This window comes from Carassius carassius, chromosome 29 (assembly GCF_963082965.1).
Source record: "Carassius carassius chromosome 29, fCarCar2.1, whole genome shotgun sequence".
In the NCBI taxonomy this organism is placed as follows: Eukaryota; Metazoa; Chordata; class Actinopteri; order Cypriniformes; family Cyprinidae; genus Carassius; species Carassius carassius.
Window position 1 is genome coordinate 20,498,536 of NC_081783.1, and position 20,222 is coordinate 20,518,757.

Consider the following 20,222-nt stretch of genomic DNA (forward strand, 5'->3'; position numbering starts at 1 on the left):
GCACCAGGTGGAGAACACTGACCATTTCTGCGCGTATAGGCACCTGGTTGAGGGCGCTCTGGCTTCCGTAATGGTCTTTAACACTCCCTCAGGGAGGTTCCCGGGTACCCGTTGAGGGGCCATACATGAAGGGCCCAAAGTTCGGGGTGGGGATGCCAGAGCGCGCCCTTCAGCTGCGTGAGGAGATCTTTCCGCAGCGGTATTGGCCATGGGGCTGTACTGGACAGCTGCATCAGCTCGGAGAACCAAGGTTGGGTCGTCCAGAGTGGGGCTACTAGCAGCATAGCACATCTGCTCTTCCTGACCCGATCGATGACCTGCGGTAGCATCGCGACCGGTGGGAAGGCATAAAGCGGGCGTCTGGGCCAATCGAGGGCCAGCGCGTCCCTGCTCTTTGAAAAATATATTGGGCAATGAGCGTTGTCTTCTGAGGCGAAGAGGTCGACCTCTGCCCTGCCGAAGATGCTCCACATCAACTGAACCGTCTGTGGGTGAAGAGACCACTCCCCAGGGGGAACATTCGCCCTGGAAAGCATGTCCGGGCCCCGGTTCAGGATGCCAGGTACATGCGCTGCCTTTAGCGAGCGCAGATTGTAATGTGCCCATGTCAGAAGACGCTCGGTCAGGGTGTGCAAGGTTTCTGACCTGACACCACCCTGGTGATTTATGTAGGCCACCACTGACATGCTGTCTGATCTGACCAGAACGTGGTGGCCCTTTAAAAATGGGAGGAAAGCTTTCAGGGATAGTTCGACCGCTATCATCTCCAGACAGTTTATGTGTAACAGTCGCTCCGGGCTCGACCAGAGGCCGGAGGCAGACCTGCCCTCGTACAGGGCGCCCCAACCGAGGTTGGATGCATCTGTCGAGACTACTTTCCATTTCGAGACAGCGCCCGTGCTTACGCCTAACTGATACCAGTTGGCTATATTCCAAGGGGCCAGAGCTGTGATGCAGCCGTGGGTCACCCTGATGCGCGCGCGGCCGGAAATCCAGGCGCGCGCTGGAACACGGTCTCTCAGCCAGCGCTGTAGTGGGCGCATGCGCAGCAGGCCCAGTTTGAGAACCGCAGAGGCTGATGCCATCAGACCTAGCATTTCCTGAAATCGTTTGAGCGGGTAAAGAGACCCGGCTTTGAACGACACGGCTAAATGCTGAATAGTGAGAGCGCGCTGTGACGTCAGACGCGCTGTACATGTCACAGAGTCTATGTCTACCACAAAAAGGAAATCCTCTGGCTGGGAGACAGAGCGCTCTTGATAGTGTTGATCGTGAGACCCAGGCATTCTAAATGGCTGAGGATCCAGGATCTGTGTGTCGTCAGTAGTTCCTCGGAATGGGCTAAAACTAGCCAGTCGTCGAGGTAGTTCAATACTCGCACTCCCCGCAATCTCAGGGGTGCGAGAGCGGCATCCATGCACCGTGTAAACGTACGGGGCGCTACGGAGAGGCCGAATGGAAGAACCATGTACTGATAAGTCTGCCCCTCGAAGGCGAATCTCAAGAATGGCCTGTGATGGGGTGCTATTTGAATGTGAAAGTAAGCGTCTTTCAGATCCACTGAGAAAAACCAATCCCTCGGGCGTATTTGCGCGAGTATTTGTTTGGTAGTTAACATTTTGAACGATCGCGTCATAAGCGCTTTGTTCAAACGTCTGAGATCTAGGATGGGTCTGAGACCGCCATCCTTTTTTGGTACGAGGAAGTAGCGGCTGTAAAAGCCTGACTCGCGCTGCGCAGGGGGGACAGTTTCTATCGCCCTTTTTGCAAGAAGGTTTATCAGTTCGGCGCGAAGGACGTGTGTCATTTCGCTTTTCACTTTCGTTTCGACCACGGCGCGAAAGCGCGGCGGTCTGCGAGCGAACTGGAGCGAGTAACCTCCTTTTATTATATTCAAAACCCAATTTGATATGCCGGGGATGGCCTGCCATGCAGCGGCTCGTGCGGCTATGGGTTGAATGTGCTTCGGGCACTGGCCGCCTGTTATGAGGGGACCAGTAGCTCGAGTATGCTGTGCTTGTGACACTGTGGTGACAGCGCTTATCTGTAGGGTTGCACACTGAGAAGTGGGCACGCGCGCTACATTTAGAGCACCTCCGGCGCGAGCGGGAAGGTGGGCATGAAAGGAGACCCGAGTGAGTCTTTGTGACACTTGGGGGAGTGTGTATACATGTAGGGGTGCGTACTGTGTAGTGGGCACACTGCCTACATAGAAAAAGCTCTTTTTGTGCTTTATTGAGGTCGCCGTGAAAACGGCGTTTGTGTGCAGGCGTGCGTGCATTGTAACAGGCTCGTTTACTGCAGTATAGACATCTCCAACCGCCTTTAGTGAGGGGATTGGAGGAAGCATGTGAGGTTTCTTGTGTGGTGGTCCGGCCGCAGCGGGACTTAACCACGGTCTTTTCAGCCCGAAGGTCAGGAGGGCTTCGGAGGCTCGGGGTTCAGCACAATCCTGGGCCGAGGTCCCCGTCTCTCTGGCGGTTTGCGGCTCGTAGAGCGAGAGCGGTGCTGGGTTTTGGTCGCTGGGCGAGACTGTAAGTCTGGCTGCGATGGCTTCGAGGTCTGAGGGGGCGGCGCATTTCTACGGCGTCCCGCAGCAGAGCTAGAGCGTTTCGGCAGGAAGTGTCTCATTGCCTGTGACGTTTTCTGAGCCTCAGTGAAGCGTTCAGCGAAACCCTTAACCGACTGGCCAAAGAGGCCGGAAGGCGAGATAGGAGAGTCGAGAAAGGCGGATTTGTCGGCGTCTTTCATCTCCGTGAGCGTGAGCCAGAGGTGTCGCTCTAAAACAGCGAGACTTGCCATGCTTCGGCCGATCGCTTGTGCTGTGGTCTTTGTCGCACGCAGGGCTAGATCAGTAGCGCTGCGGAGATCTTTAAAGTCATAGGTATCTGGGGCAGACTCGTCCAGGTTACGGAGAAGTCTGGCCTGAAAAACCTGCAGCACAGCCATGGTGTGTAGAGCCGAAGCAGCTTGACCAGCGGAGGTGTAAGCTCGGCCAGCGAGAGCTGAGGTGGTGCGGCACGGCTTGGATGGATGCACAGGCTTCGACCGCCATCCAGCGGCTGAGGGCGGGCAGAGGTGTGCAGCAATAGCCTCCTCGAGAGGGGGGAGGCTCTCGTAACCGTGGTCTCGGGCGCCGTCGACAGAGGAGAGCGCTGACGAGACAGAAGTCTTCAAGCGTGCGGAGAATGGGGCTTTCCACGACTTCGTGAGTTCATTGTGAACTTCCGGGAAGAAGGGGGCGTTTCTTTGCGGAGGGGCCGAAGGGCGCCCCTGCAGGAACCATTCATCCAGCCTGCTTTTAGCGGGCTCGTCTGGAGGAGACCAGTCGAGCTGAAGGTCGCTGACAGCCCTTGTAAGCACGCGAGTAAGCTCCGCGTCGATATCGGCGCGTTGTCCGGTGCAGCTGGGTGCTGTAGAGGGGGGGGGGGGGGGGGGTCCGCAATGGAGCCCGACCATTCCTCACTACTGGACGCGGCGAGAGAAAGGCTGTCGTGTCTGTCCTCTTCCGCCTCAGGCGCTCCGAAGGAGAAGGGGGCGCTGGTGAGCAGGGACTGGCGCTGCTCGTCCACGAAGAGGACAGGCGAAGCAGAGAGAGCGGGCGAGGCACGCGGGGAGTGTTCCGGCGTGAGCTCGCGTGTAGCAGTATGCTCAGGCATTCTCTGATCGCGGCGTTTCTTACGCGGCACTTGAGAGAGAAGAGGCGGAGCGGGTGGAGCATCGTGGCTGGTTTGAGCTAATCGAGCCCGCAGGGTCGATATAGCCATGTCGTCGCACTCAGGGCAGCCGCCCTTGAAGAGTGCGCTCTCAGCATGCTCACGGCCCAGGCAGGAGACACAGATGATGTGGCGGTCCTCGCTGGGCAGAGGGCCTCGGCAGGAAGCGCAGGCCCGAGGCATTTGAAACAACGCCTCGAATTCTGGAGGAAAAAAGTGTGATGCAGCGGCAAACACACTAGCTTTGAAAAGGATATAGTCACGCCGGATGGCGCAGCAGGAAGCGGGTGCTGAAGGCGGCGTCGAGATGAAGCACGAGCCGGCGTCCTCAGATCTGCGTTGCAGTGCTATCCCGCTGAGAGGCTTTTCGACGGCGTGTAGAGGCTTCTCCGGAGAAGACAGCGAAGTGCAGGTGAGATCGCTGAAGGAGATGAAATCTGATCCCTATGGTGAAGCGGTGGCTTATATAGTTCCAGCCACGCCTATTTTGGCGCGCTCTGACGTCCAATGGGCGCGAAGCGCCCCCATTGGTTCGTTACTCTCCGCCGCCTCACCATAGGTTGCTGCAGTTGCCGCAGCACAGCCAATAAGCGCGCGAGCCGCTTCGCTTGGGTCTGCTGTGCTGCAGCACTGCGTTTTACATTATTTAAAAATTAAGGATAATTTTTGGCTTCATATTCTCGAGAAAAGGGGACCTTTTCCCATAGCGTAAGCTAGCTTACGCAGTACGAGAGTACTCTCGAAAGGGAACTGATCAATTTAAGTGTATTGGTTTGATTTGACTTAAGCTATAATATATAGCTAACTACCTGTTCAAAGCTAGGATGTTAAATATTAACAGATGAGCTTGTAGCTTAGCAAGCAATTTCAGAATAGCTTCCACAATGCAATGCTACTAACCTGACTTGCCTTCATTCTAGCATGCCGAATGAACTGAAAGTGATATGTTGCATTTTCAGTCCATTTCACCAGATTTCTCTTTCAGGTCAATTGAGTATCAATCAGTTTCCAAAAATAAATAAATAACTTGTTGAAAGTAGCTTTATAGCTACTTTATTGCTTTCCTAAACATGCAAAGTAATAAGATCGAATGACAACAAATATTTATTCATTCAATCATATTTATATATTTATTCAATCATATAATATTTTCATTCATTACACACAGACTGATATATTTCAAATGTTTATTTCTTTTAATTTTGATGATTATAACTGACAACTAAGGAAAATCCCAAATTCAGTATCTCAGAAAATTAGAATATAACTTAAGACCAATACAAAGAAAGGATTTTTAGAAATCTTGGCCAACTAAAAAGTATAAAAATGAAAAATATGAGCATGTACAGCACTCAATACTTAGTAGGGGCTCCTTTAGCCTGAATTACTGCAGCAATGCGGCATGGCATGGAGTAGATCGATAGATTTTCTATGGGGTTAAGGTCAGGCAAGTTTGCTGGCCAATTAAGAACAGGGATACCATGGTCCTTAAACCAGGTACTGGAAGCTTTGGCACTGTGTGCAGGTGCCAAGTCCTGTTGGAAAATTAAATCTGCATCTCCATAAAGTTGGTCAGCAGCAGGAAGCATGAAGTGCTCTAAAACGTCCTGGTATACGGCTGCATTGACCTTGGAGCTCAGAAAATACAGTGGACCAACACCAGCAGATGACATGACACCGCAAACCATCACTGACTGTGGAAACTTTACACTGGACCTCGAGCAACGTGGATTGTGTGCCTCTCCTCTCTTCCTCCAGACTCTGGGACCCTGATATCCAAAGGAAATGCTAAACTTACTTTCATCAGAGAACATAACTTTGGACCACTCAGCAGCAGTCCAGTCCTTTTTGAAGCGAGACACTTCTGACGCTGTCTGTTGTTCAAGAGTGGCTTGACACAAGGAATGTGACAGCTGAAACCCATGTCTTGCATACGTCTGTGCGTAGTGGTTCTTGAAGCACTGACTCCAGCTGCAGTCCACTCTTTGTGAATCTCCCCCACATTTTTGAATGGGTTTTGTTTCATAATCCTCTCCAGGGTGTGGTTATCCCTATTGCTTGTACACTTTTTTTCTACATCTTTTCCTTCCCTTCACCTCTCTATTAATGTGCTTGGACACAGAGCTCTGTGAACAGCCAGCCTCATTTGCAATGACCTTTTGTGTCTTGCCCTCCTTGTGCAAGGTGTCAATGGTCGTCTTTTGGACAACTGTCAAGTCAACAGTCTTCCCCATAATTGTGTAGCCTACAGAACTAGACTGAGAGACTATTTGAAGGCTTTGCAGGTGGTTTGAGTTAATAAGCTGATTAGAGTGTGGCACCAGGTGCCTTCAGTATTGAACCTTTTCACAATTTCATTCAAATTTTCTTAGATACTGAAATTTGGATTTTCCTTAGTTGTCAGTTATAACAATCAAAATTTAAAGAAATAAACATTTGAAATTTTATCTGTCTGTGTGTAATGAAGTTTCACTTTTTGAATGGAATTAGTGAAAAACTTTTTGATGATAATCTAATTATATGAGCAGCATGTGCACGCGCCAGATGACCTGGCCTCCACAGTCACCGAACCTGAACCCAATCGAGATGGTTTAGGGGTGAGCTGGACCGCAGACAGAAGGCAAAAGGGCCAACAAGTGCTAAGCATCTCTCGGGGAACTCCTTCAAGACTGTTGGAAGACCATTTCAGGTGACTACCTCTTGAAGCTCATCAAGAGAATGCCAAGAGTGTGCAAAGCAGTAATCAAAGCAAAAGGTGGCTACTTTGAAGAACCTAGAATATGACATATTTTCAGTTGTTTCACACTTTTTGTTATGTATGTAATTCCACATGTGTTAATTCATAGTTTTGATGCCTTCAGTGTGAATCTACAATTTTCATAGTCATGAAAATAAAGAAAACTCTTTGAATGAGAAGGTGTGTCCAAACTTTTGGTCTGTACTGTATATATATCCCCATTCTGAACACAGCCATAAAAGTAACCAAGAAAAGAAATAAACTTATAGTTTATTTAAATAGATAGTTCTGATGTGATCAAAGCCCCGAAAAAGGAAATAAAACAGAATAGAAAAGGACAGAACAACATCTACACATTTTAAAGAACAGACGGCAGGGGCCAAATCTAGCAGTAACCCACAAGTCAGTCACTGTCACGAGGGTAATAGCCATCACCGTCACTTGCTTCTGACATCTTGTCGAACACCAAAAATCATCCAGCTGCATCTAAACCTCATTCCTTTCAAGTTTGCCTGAGTGGAGATGCAGCAAAGTTCAAAGGAAAGTTACCTTTCGGTGAGCTCCCGTCCTGGGCTCTCTGCGTGATTTGGAAGGCATTGTTTTATTCCTGTGGACGGTCGATGTCTAGAGCCTGTCTGCATCTGGAAATGAGATACAATCCTCTTTTCCCAATTAATTAATCTCAATTAGGCTCCAAAGCCTCTGGTCTAAGCACATTCACTTACACGAACCGACTTTACTGCCCTTTTCTTTTCTGAATTTGCAGTGAAAATATTTTGGCAGAATTATTTCCTGTTTTTGTGACCTTGATTCAATGCAGCATTGTGAAACAAATTCATCACTGAGGCATTTTAACTTTAAACTGAGTCCATTATCAGTAATAATACTTCCTTTTTTAATCAGCTATTTGGACTTTAATACTGACGCATTTCGCAATTATGACTTTGTTCTCTGTCTCTGATGTGCTCAATACTGTAATGTTCTACTGCTACAGCAGGAAGCTCTCATTGCCAGGGCTCTGCACCATAAACACTTCAGATCCTGCCACGGGGCTCTTCATCAGATGAGTGCCCTTGAACGAGGATCATTACCCCCTTGTACTTTAGGGAAGCTGTCCTGCTTTGACCCCAGTCTCTGCTAGCAGATGTCTGCTGAAATCAGAGTTAATACAGCCTGTGCTTAGTAACAAAAAGGTGACTCATAATAGCAAACAGAAGCTTAAGTTAATGAAGTAGAAATATCCTTCACCGGAAGCTATAAAGGACAGACTTTCTCATACCTGTACTGTACTGACAGCAAAGCAATGAGCTGTGGAGGCCTGTTTCTGTCACTGAATAAAACAATGTCAAAAAAACATCATTTTCCAAAAGATTAAGTATAATATTGGTTAACTATCTTCTAAAAATGGCATTGAAATCTAAAACCTGCCTCAACATCAAACACTTTAGACAACAGTTTTCTAGTAACAAGTCACTTTTAGATCCTATTTCAACCTGGAAATGTAAGACAAAAAAAAAAACTCAATCAGATTAAGCATTATCTATTATTATTTCTGAACATACAAAAAAAAAAAAAAAAGAGCGTGTACAGTCACAGTCTGAGCAGAGTTTGGTAACACAGACCAGAAGATGCTTTGGCAAGAAAAGTTTTGACTACACCTAAAACATGTCGGCAATGTATTCAATGACACTTTTAACCTCTGAAAACTTAGATGGCAGTCTAAAACATAAGTATGAGTGGTATGATTAACTGCCAGACTCCCGCAGTCCATTTAATTCACTGTACAGTTCCTTCTGAGCATGTTTAAGCATATGGCTACTTAAGTTTGACACCGTTCTGACTTACAAGCGCTGCTGTTAAAGCCTGCACACACAAGCACTCATACAAAGATAAAGAGTCTTTCATGTCTCAGAATCTCTCTGTCTAAGCATGTGTCCAGGCCTGCGTTTCTCCTCAAGGGTCACTGGCCTCCATGTCGGGCTGCTGGGATGAGGGAGGAGGTGGTGGGTCAGAGGAGGAAACAGGGTCACCTGAGCCATACGTGTTCTGCAGAGAACGGGACACGTAATTCCAGTATTCCCTTCTAATGGTGTCCTTTTCCTCGGCCAAGAGCTTACAAAGCTAAAAAACAACAACAAAGAGGTGTGAAAGAGTGAGAAAAATCAAGGCTCTTTTTATTGATGGAGATAGCAGAGATGATTCGGAGGGGAGAATTGGAAATGCATTCTGACAAGATAAAAAAAAAAAGAAACCTGTGTATGGTAAACTCAAGACATTGACTGAACACTGTACATATTTCAGACAGTGTAATACAACGGGAGTGGAAGTCTAAATGCAGCTCTGACATTGTCCCATGTAAAGAGCGCCTGCGTACAGCAGTGAGACGGCCAGCTCCCTCTGAGCAGCAGTAAAAGCCAGTTCAGACCATATGAAAGGAAATCTGCTGGTTATGCTCATCAATATTCTGCCCTTCACAGTCTTACTAAAAGGTCAGCGGTCTGAGATCTCCAGCTCGACTTGCTGAGGAATTCTCTAGAAGCATGGGAGAAACAGGAGAAGAATCCTTTCTAGAAATGACCTATCGGTAAATGCCAAAGGCAGTTGAGTATCAGTTGCACGGGGAGCGAAACTCGGACATCTTTAGGTTTCAGCGCCATAGAGAATCACTGGAAGATCCGAAGCTTCCAAGGGTTTGCTGCTACAAAAATGGAAAAACGATGTGCCTGGGGTACTTGTAACACTGATTCAAGGTATCCTGAGAGGATGGAATTTATTTTATTGTATTTACTAAACCCAAACAAAACAGAGCAAAATGTCTGGAAGCATTCAACCTTAATCCCAATGAAGACAAAAACCTTCAAACTTTTCTGGTTGACAATAAGTTAAAATTTTCATCTGCTCAAACAGAACATTTATGTAATCTTGTGCTTCAGCAAGGTGGCTAAAGCTAGCTAACGTTAAAGTTAGTGAGTCCATGCTAACGTACAAACATGAATAGCAAACTGTTCTCACGTCTTGTTAGTGTTTTTGACCTACACTGTACATTTCAGTGCCTCTCCATATAAAAATGGTTAAATATGAATTATGGTATTGACCCAAATATAAGATCATGTTATTTCTTGGAAATACATCTGAAAAAACGCAGTCGTCTTATATTCAGGGTTTAGACTTTGACATGTCAATAATACACCCACAACAATAGGTGGCACCAAATACGTGTAAAACGAGTGTGCCAAGAAATACGAAATGTACTGCGTGTCGTAATGTTGTACGCGGATGAAAAAAAAAAAAAAAAGACAAAGCTCAAGTTGTGACTGTCATGTTAGCCAAACTTCCTCTGTAACTGATTTTAAACCGTAAGATAGGACCCACATTTGAAGACAACTATAACATTTCTACTGTTAATGAAATTTTGCTAGGCTACTATGAGATGAATAGACTAATTGTTATATATTTCAGATGGGCTACCTGTTATTTTTATGGTATTATCAAAAAGTGTATTTTTTATTTATTTTTTGGTATGTATTTTTGCCGGAGCAAATGTCTAAACGATTCTTAAATCAAGCAAAATAACAAAAGTAGAAACTAATCATAATGAAATGAGTTTATAATTAAAAAAAAAGAACAAATATCTGCCAATGTGCACAGAAAAATCTATTTTATTCATAGGTAAATACATTTCTGACCTCATTGGCAGATATGTGTTATTTTTGTAACAAATAAACTCATAAAACACACTTCATTTTGTTCAATTTTCCAAGACATTTTACATCTGTATCTAAAGTAATTGTATCTTGATTTATAGATGCAAAAACTAATACTAAGGAAAAACATTTTGTTTTCTAAAGCCATGTGAGGGTTCCATATTACAAGCCCTCAGAAACATTCTAGAACCATAAGTGATCCATCAATTATCTTCATTATATTATTAAACATCTTTTAGAATTATTCTAGTCAGCATTCAATTGTAGAAGCCATCATAATATTATCTTTATTTTATGTTATAACATTATTACTCTGTGGGAGGTTCACTTTAGGAGCCCTCAGAAACATTCAAGAACCATTTGAGGTTTACAATAAATGATTTTCACCATGTGAGAGCTTCAATGTCCAATTCTACAGAAACACTCTAGAATTATTTAAATTCCATTCCTCTACAACTGTGAGAACATTACTATAGATTCTGTACTGAATCTGCGGGTTAGAACTTACAACATAAAGTTGGTTCAAGAATCAAATTCAGAGCATTGTCTGGTCTTTTTCTGAAACCGTGACTTCTTTGTGGTTATCCATACAAGTGCAGAAAACAAATTATGTATGCATATACATACCTATAAATATATCTATTTATTAGAGTTGGATCAAGGCTTCACACTTGCACCGGTTTTGGAGAACAGCAATTACACTTTAAGATAAAGATTTTTATTATTATTATTATTATTTTTTTTTTTTAAAGCTGTGATAATTAAGGTGCGCACCCACATAATCACTGCTGCATTTTACATAAATCTCAGATTGTTTTGGTGAGACTGTCACATTTATATATGCCTAAATAAACCAAACTAAGATGGGAATCTGCACCAGGTTATGAAACAAAAAGGATTTTTTTTTTTTGTCTTGGCAAAAAATTATTGATTTCATTACTATGGACACTTTTCCTCTGAAAGCTTTCATATTCCTCATCTCATATGCGTGCGAGTCTGACTACAGCTGAAAGGTTGAAGTGGTTTTTTAACACATAGACGTGGCCTCAATTTCAAAACAGAAAATAATTTTCAACTCCATTACAGGATGAGAAACCCACAGCAAAGAAACCTCATTAACCTCTACACAGACACAACATCCGCATGTTTGCGGTGGAAAACACTGTCACGGGGAAATACTCAGGAGGCGAATAATACTTTCTCGGTCCCGATTTCCCTTCCTTTATGGTAAGCTCTTTGGCGTGCGGAGGTAGCCATGTTACGTTTTATATTCATTTTGTTTATTGGTATGGAACTACAGATCAATTATTAATTAACATCTATTAAAGTTGTGTTGAGTTAATATTTAAAGGCAAGCGCTTTCAGCTAAAGACAGAATTCCAAAATCTCTAATTAACGTACCTTAATAACTGGATGTGGATGATGAGGTCTATTTTTTTACAATCCACCAAACTGAAATATTCAACAGATTCTATGGAATATAGATATCTGTGAGTGAACCTACATGCTAAAAGAGATGAAACAATCACTACACCAAAGAATTAAACCACATATTCTTTATGAGAACACTTTACATGTGATACGGGCTAATGAAATATTTATGATAAAAAATTTTTTTTAAAAACTCCCAGCTTTTGATAATGTTATCCATAATAAAATGCTCATAACAGAGTTCACTTACAGTAATGTTGCACATGGGCACATTATGTAAGTTTTGAGAAGTTTTACAACAGCAGTTCTGTTTCATTTATATGGTGATTAAATGATGATTTCAATCACAATAAATAGTGTTATTTACCTTAAAAAGCAGCTATTTATAGAGGTTATTTAAACAAAACTGAAACTTCACAGTGACTATGTTAACATGCAGATTAATATCAGTTTTTGGTCATACTATGATGTATGCATGTAAATGCATTATCATAACTGTCATATGACTGTATATGGGTAAGAAGCAGAGGAAAAAGTGTGCACTGTGCAGTTTACTGAAAAAAAGACTCATTCTGACGGCACCCATTCACTGCAGAGGATCCATTGGCGAGCAAGTGATGTAATGCTCAATTTCTCCAAATCTGTTCTGATGAAGAAACAAACTCATCTACATCTTGGATGGCCTGAGAGTGAGTAAACTTTCAGCAAACTTTCCTTTGTAGCTAAACTATTTCTTTAATATATATATGTTAATCTGAAAACAATCTTCATGTAAACATGGCTGCTGTTTTCTCTTTATGCAAACTCACAGCTCACCTTCAAAGCCTTGCTGAGTGTTTCTTGCTGGTCGTAGCTGGAGTTATTGGTCTCCAGAGCATCTTCGTAGAGGTCGACCAGGAAGGCGGTGAGATATGGAGAGCTACATGTGTCCTGGAGCTCTGTCAACTGTTCCAGCAGTCCAGGATACGAGCAGAGCCCACCATCCTGTAGGATCCTGAGCCACAGAACAGATGCTTTTAGACAAACCACAATACATGCCCAATGTTTAAATTCATGAAAATACTATACATATTTATATTTCCAAGAATAAGCAACAATAATAATGATGCTTGCCCTGGCAGACCCTGTTAAAGATCCATGTTATGTTTTTGTCAATACATGTGACCCTGGAGCACAAAACCAGTCTTAAGTCGCTGGGGTATATTTTTAGCAATAGCCAAAAAAACATTGTATGGCTCAGAAATTATAGTTTTTTCTTTTATTCCAAAAACTATTATGATATTAAGTAAGGACCATGTTCCAAGAAGGAGAATTCATTAAGACATTTTCAAAGGCGATTTTGATTTCAAAGGCGAAATCAGATTCTCAAATAGTTGTATCTCGGCCAAATATTGTCAGATCCTAATAAACCATACATCAATGGCATGGCTTTCAGGTGATGTATACATCTTGATTTAAAAAATTGACACTTAAGACTGGTTTTGTGGTATATAGTCGTATACATTCATTCTGGTTCTTCAGTAAAAACTGTTTTTATGCAATACATCAAGGTCTGTTAATGGTGAGAATCTGCCATCTGCTGGTTGACTTGGATGACTTCACAGACTGTTTGCAACACTCACCCTTTTAAATAGTTCCAAGCGCTCTCATTGTGAGGAGCTTTCTTTATTTGTTTCAGGGTATACCTAAAGAGAGAAAGACAGAGAAAAAGGGAAAGAGTGGAGCTGAATGGTTTTATTTGGCCATATTTGCTTATCAAGTAACAAATAATAGTATTGTGTAAATTCTACTGAAACTGCTTCTTTAAAAGCAGGTGGAACCAGATAAACATTCACATGTTGCATGTAATGTCACATAACAAGCAACCACTCTAGTGTGCTCTTCAGATAAGCAGCTTTAGGTGATACATTTGCACAGCGCTTTGACTCTAATATCCTTATTTTATAGGTAATAAATTTGTTAATTTTATAGAACTATACACCATTATAGACATTTCCATATATTAGTTGCTACTTATCTCAAAATTATTTCTCGCAATTCTGAGATTCTCACAATTCTGAGTCTTTTTCTTTCAATTAATAAGTATAAATTCAGTGCAATATAAACTTGCAATTCTGAGACAAAAAAGTCGGAATTGTGAAATAACTTGCAAGAGGAAAAAGTCTGAATTGTGATATAATTGTGATGTTTTTATTTCTATTCCATGGCAAAAAAAAAGAATGTTTATGTAAATTTGGAGAAAAAAGAAACTTGGAATTGTGAAAAAAATCTGAATTTTTTATTTTTTATTAAGATTATATCATGCAATTATGGCATTCTTCCCTTTTAATTATGAGAAAATAAATTTAACTGTGTGATTAAAAAGTTGTAAAAAAATAAATCTCATTATTGGACTTTTTTGGATACAGTTATTGAATTATCACCCCCAAATGCATAAAGCATAACTTCAAAAGCCTGAGTAATATGACACGCAAGTAAAAACAAAGAATTCATTCAATGCCATTTTTATAACTTCATGTGATCATCTATATTTTTGCTCAGTATTTCGGTTCTACAGTTCAATCTTTGAGCAAAAAAAGCTATGTTTTGGTAAAGAATGAGACTCACTGCACTTCTCTGTCGAGGATGGCAGGGTCAGAGTATCCGCTGGTGTGACTAATGACAAAGTGTCTCTGATTCCAAGCGGAGTTATTCCTCACGTCCTCCTCTAACAATTCCTCCACATACTCCAGCTCTCCATCCCACAGCTTATACTCCTGGGACACACAGAGACGGACCATGAACACACTTGCAGATCAGCAAACCGTCACACACCACACTGGACCTGGATCTGTACCTGGATGACCCACTGTCTGTGCTGCCATGCGTGGTAGTTCTTGGCATCTTGACTAAGAATTTCTGCCACGAACTGCAGCTCTTCAGACGGGTCCTTCAGCCACTCCACCACCATCCGCCTGTGATGCCTGTATATTTGCACAAATTGTTTAATAATAATACTAATAACCAAGAACGCTTGGTTTACTAATGTACTTTAAAAATGGCTGTTTAAGTATCACTGTGATAAACAAAAAAGTGTCTATATAGCTTTTAATGTTCATTTTTATTCCTTGTGTGTTTGGCAAATAAAGCTCTTTCTGATTCCGATTTAATTTTAGTTAACTATAACAAACCTGCTTTGAAACACTTTCACTCAGAAATTGCCAGTACATTTCCCAAATGATTACAAAGAAACTACAAGTAACACGCTGAATTAAATGTGACATTTTAAAGCAGAAAGACCGAAATGTTGACTTTTACTCAAACTCCAAATTTGCACAAATAGGTTGAGATGGACTTACCAGACTTGGTAGTTCTTCGGCTGATCCTCTATGATGGCTGTGATATACCTCATCTCTTCTCTCAGGTCTTTATCTAGAGCCTGCAGTAAAACTCTCCTGTAGTGCCTGTAGACATTAAACACCACACTTTAATGTAGGATCCAAGTGACTTGCACTGACTTTTGTAGCTTTTTGCGGACCAAAGCAACCAGAAGGCTTGCTGATGATTAAATCTGTAGCCACTGCAGACTTAGTGTGTGTTATGTACATTACCATTCAAGAAATATGTTTATTCAGCAAGGATGCATTAAAGCTGATCAAAGGTGACAGTAAAGACCAGTGTTTGGAATAACGCCGTTTAAAATAACGGTGTTAGGTAACGACGTTATTTTTTCAGTAACGGGGTAAACTAATTACTTTTCCCGTCGTTACAACACAGTTAACATTACTGGATGTTAAATGCGGTGCGTTACTATGCATTGATTGATTTAATAAGCTATGTAATCCGAACGCACCCCTGGCTCACACAGCTAGTGAGGAGGTGGGTTAATTGATAACGAGATAAGCGATTATGATTGGCTAAGGCAGAGTCATGTGTTTCATGGTACGCAATCAGAGCCAGTGTTTTTACACACATGCCGGCACACGCGCCAGCGGCGCCAAACACACACACACTTTTTCAAAGAAATCTGGAAAAAGGAATCACATTGATAAAAATAATAAATAAGCAAAAAAAAAAAATCACCATATTAAGAGTGATTTCTGAAGAATCATGGGACACTGAAGACTGGAGTAATGATGCTGAATATTAAGCTTTGCATCACATGAAAAAATTACATTTTAAATTGTATTAAAATAGAACAGATAGTTTGAATGGCAATAATATTTCACAACAACACTGTTTTACAGCAGTTTTGATCAAACAAATGCAGCCTTGGTAAGCATATAACATAAAAAAAAATCGTACCAAACCCCAAATCTTTTAATAGTAGTGTTGCATTAGGTTTGCCATTGAAATGCTATTGCACCTAAGATATTCCCATTTAGATGTTCATTTAAATATCTGCTATCTATCTCACCATACTGTGTAATTTGCAGCATTGAGGTTGATGGCTTCAGCGGTCAATGCAAACGCTCTCTCACTCTTCTCATCGTTCTTCAGGAGTGCTCTGAACATGTCAAACACATCTGTAACTGCAGATGAAAAGACAAACAAGTTCAGCAACTGATTATATACAGCAAGTAAACAATCCTTGACAGCATGATTGGGTCTTGTATTGCACTGAAATGGTTTATTTTGTGATAATTACGGCAGACTGAACATTATCCTATTAATTGCATGATTTTAAATCAAATGAATGAGCATAAAACAGAGCAATGGATATGAGTTCAGATTATTCTACCATGTCATCTGAGGAGAAAAGTGATAGAGACATGAAAGAAATTAGAAATGAATGGCCTGATTAATTGATTGGTTGAACAAGACACTTACATTTTTCTGAATAAGCTATTTTAACGACAGGGTTGGGTCCATCATCCTGAGGAACGGGTTCTAGATCAGCCCACTCTTTTCTGTCCCTAAAACAGAAAAACAAGCACATTAAGTGACAATGACAGTTTAGTTAAATGGCTCAGTCATTTCACTTAGACTTAAAATGAAAATGAACCTGTTTTAAACCAATAAAACCAAGTTTCTAGTGCTCAAACAAGTGATTTAGTTCGAAAAAGGGCGTGTAGAGAAAAGAAATCTCTGATAGCCGAGGCACTCCTTAATTAAAATGTCTTTAATGAAAAAATGACATGTCCTAAATGGACAACTTTAAAATGCCCATGCGTAGCGGCATGAGGCCTTCTTCAGGGCATAGTGAAGCAGATAAAAAACTGATCTTATAATGATAAAGACACACAGGTAGAAGCAAACACACAGGTGCTGACAATCAATGTTGAAGGTCTGCAGGTAATTGCTAGGACACGCCTCTCACACGGTTCTCAGCACTAAAGCTATTAGTCACAATAATAAACAGAAACACAGGCAACAGATAACATGCATATACATTCATGCATACCTCTCACATGGTTCTCAACACAGAAGCTATTGGTCACAATACTAAACAAAGAAGCAGCAGCATGCATATACATTCATGCAATATATTACTAGGGCACGCCTCCCACCTGATTCTCAGTACTAAAGCTGTTGGTCACAATGTAAGAAAAAACACAAGCAACAGGTAGCATGCATATATTCATGTATACACATTCATGCATACAAATGCATACACATATACATACACAATACATATGAAAAGCGAGTAATCACAGGAAAGAACAATGTTCCAAAATTACAGAAAAGGTCTATAATCTATCTCCTCATTTAATCCTGGATAGTCCATTGCTTTAAAACTCCATATCCAAAAGGTTTCACGCTGCAATAACTGTTTTAAAATATCACCTCCACGAATTGATTTTTTAATAATTTCAATTCCCTGAATTCTCAAAGATGAAGGGTCACTATGGTGTATTTCTTTATAATGTTTGGCCATAGGGTAATCTTCGTTATTGACTCGAATTGCGTATTTGTGTTCATAGAACCGCTCTTTTAGTTTTCTTTTAGTTCTGCCCACATAGAAACACCCACATGGGCATTGTAGGCGGTAGACCACATATTCAGAGTTGCAGTTAATAAAACCATTAGTCTTAAATTCTCTCTGCGTTCTCAGATCACAAAAAGTCTTACTTTGAATGACACCCTCACAATGACTGCAAGATCCACACCTATAGGTTCCCCACAACCCTTTTTCTAGCCATGTTTTTTGTCTAGGACCTGGAAGGTAACTTCTTACAAGTTTGTCCCTTATGGATGGTGCCTTCTTGAACACAGTCATCGGCGGCTCTGGAAAAACGTCTTTCAGAATAGAATCACTTTGAATTAACCCCCAATTGGACTTAATTATTTGTTTCATTTCAGAGGCACTACTACTATATTGGGTAACAAAGACAGGTCTAGAGTTGTTTTTAGCCATGTCTTTCCTCCGCTTTTTTTTTTTGTATTATGAAAAAGTATTTTTTTTTTCTAGTATTGTTACCAATAGCTTCTGTGTTGAGAACCATGTGAGAGGTATGCATGAATGTATATGCATGTTATCTGTTGCCTGTGTTTCTGTTTATCATTGTGACTAATAGCTTTAGTGCTGAGAACCGTGTGAGAGGCGTGTCCTAGCAATTACCTGCAGACCTTCAACATTGATTGTCAGCACCTGTGTGTTTGCTTCTACCTGTGTGTCTTTATCATTATAAGATCAGTTTTTTTATCTGCTTCACTATGCCCTGAAGAAGGCCTCATGCCGCTACGCGTGGGCATTTTAAAGTTGTCCATTTAGGACATGTCATTTTTTCATTAAAGACATTTTAATTAAGGAGTGCCTCGGCTATCAGAGATTTCTTTTCTCTACACGCCCTTTTTAAATGTTCTACCTCGGACCGAAGAGCACCCAAATCAAACCTAAAAGGAATTGAGCATGCCATTCATCTTGAATCGAAAAAGTGATTGTTCATATGCATCTCTTGAATGTGATATCATTCGAGATGACAGCATTAAACCAAACAGTCAACAGAATGAATCAATGAATCAATAAAGTAAAAGTTTCATATGAATATCTTTATTCTCAGTTCATTTAAATCAACCAGAAAATGGTAGCTAGCATCTAGAACCGCACTGATGGCATAATGTTCTTGAATCATTTTATGTGACTCAACCACTTTAAATGAACGAGTCAATGAATCAATGAAGAAAAATTACCCTAAGAAAACATCTACGGTATGGTTGTACCTGGTAATTTAGGATTAAACAGACTTTTACAGTCCTGATCAGGATTTAAAAGACACCTTTAGCCCAAAAATACTGCCATAAGAAAACATCTAGTCTAGTGTTAACTTTGGGATGAAAAACACTCCTTTAGTTCTGCTCTGGATTGCATAGACTGTTTACATCCCAATCAATTCTCTTGATCCAGTTCAAATGAATCATTCTGACCTATTGATTCAGCTCAGAGAGCTAACATCAAAAACACATCTGTAGCGATTATAGAATAGTTACTAGAATATTAACAAAGGATTACACTACTAACTAAAACGTATTCGCGATTTAAAGCACTTTAAATTCGGATCTTCTGATTCAGTTCTGATTCAGTCCACGCTGCTGATTCAGTTCACGTGAATCACTCATAAACGAAACTAATACAGCTGATTGCAAACTAATGTGAACTGCTACTTCTACGTGCGAGCCAGATGACATCTAAAACGTTATTAAAAGCTTATGTCCCACATAACGCTGAGGAGAATAACATATCGCTCTTATTACTTAAGGGATTAACCGCACACACTCATTCACAGTTATCATGCTAAGCTAGCTGCTAAACTCACTTGTAGAAGATATAACCTCCTTTCACAGGCTCCTCATATTCCATCTCCACCTCCTCTACAGTGTTCTCCTCTTCTACTCCGTCCTCCTCCGAATTCTCCGCCACGGAGTAGGAAATTTCTTCAACAGAAGACATTGTTTAAACTGCACCTGGCTAACTGTGCATACGGCGGTGGGAGCTGAAGCTGATGTGTGCGTGAAGGCAGATACGCGACTGATCGAGATCGCTTTCAAAATAAAAGCCTGTCAAAGTCTAGCAGTACAGAAACAGGACCGGACTAGGCAGAAATAATGCTGAAAACAGGTGTATGTGTATGTATGTACGTACGGATATTTGCTTTTATTAATTTTTATATTAAATATAATTCCTGTTGTTTTTCCCTTTATTTGTATTATTTACTTTATATTTATTTACATTTTTTATTCATTTCCCTACACACACACACACACACACACGCACGCACGCACACACACACACACACACACATACACACACACACTCACACACACCTACATATATAAATTAGACTAAATACGTTAGTATACAGATCATAATTTATTATAAATTATATATATATTTATATATATATAGCAATCTTAAATTTAAAATATTAATGAAAATAATAGGGAAAATGAATAAACAACAAAAAAAGAAGAAATAATGGTAAAGAATTTATATATAAAACATGATTTAAACTTGGTAATTATTCATCAGACTCAGATCAACAAACGCTCAGCACTAGTCAATTTTATATCTAGATTGTTGTTTTATTCATAAATATAGTACATTCTAAAGATTCTAATTTAAATAAAGAAACTATAGAAATGTTAAACTTCAAAATGATTAAAAACTGAAATTGTTATTTTATTAATTCAATGTAAACATGTTTCAAATATAGG

General features: G+C 41.1%; 1 protein-coding gene across 1 annotated transcript; it reads right to left on the bottom strand.

The window, feature by feature from the left end:
* Window positions 1-7,977: 7,977 nt before the first annotated feature.
* Window positions 7,978-19,529, bottom strand: fnta (farnesyltransferase, CAAX box, alpha). Its single transcript, XM_059516244.1, has 9 exons — window positions 19,325-19,529; window positions 16,398-16,483; window positions 15,985-16,099; window positions 14,927-15,031; window positions 14,425-14,551; window positions 14,196-14,344; window positions 13,211-13,273; window positions 12,405-12,582; window positions 7,978-8,574 (listed from the first exon to the last, which is right to left on the bottom strand). Exons 1-9 carry the CDS (start codon window positions 19,456-19,458, stop codon window positions 8,407-8,409), a joined length of 1,125 nt encoding a protein of 374 aa, XP_059372227.1. The 5' UTR covers window positions 19,459-19,529; the 3' UTR covers window positions 7,978-8,406.
* Between the last annotated feature and the right edge of the window lie 693 nt (window positions 19,530-20,222).

Bases quoted from the DNA above. Each gene is read 5' to 3' on its own strand.
- fnta (XM_059516244.1), bottom strand. From the start codon at position 19,458: ATGTCTTCTGTTGAAGAAATTTCCTACTCCGTGGCGGAGAATTCGGAG. The intron at 13,274-14,195 runs GTGAGTCTCATT...TTCTCTCTTTAG, and splicing joins ATCCTCGACAGAGAAGTGCA to GTATACCCTGAAACAAATAA. The intron at 12,583-13,210 runs GTGAGTGTTGCA...TCTGTGGCTCAG, and splicing joins GCTTGGAACTATTTAAAAGG to GATCCTACAGGATGGTGGGC.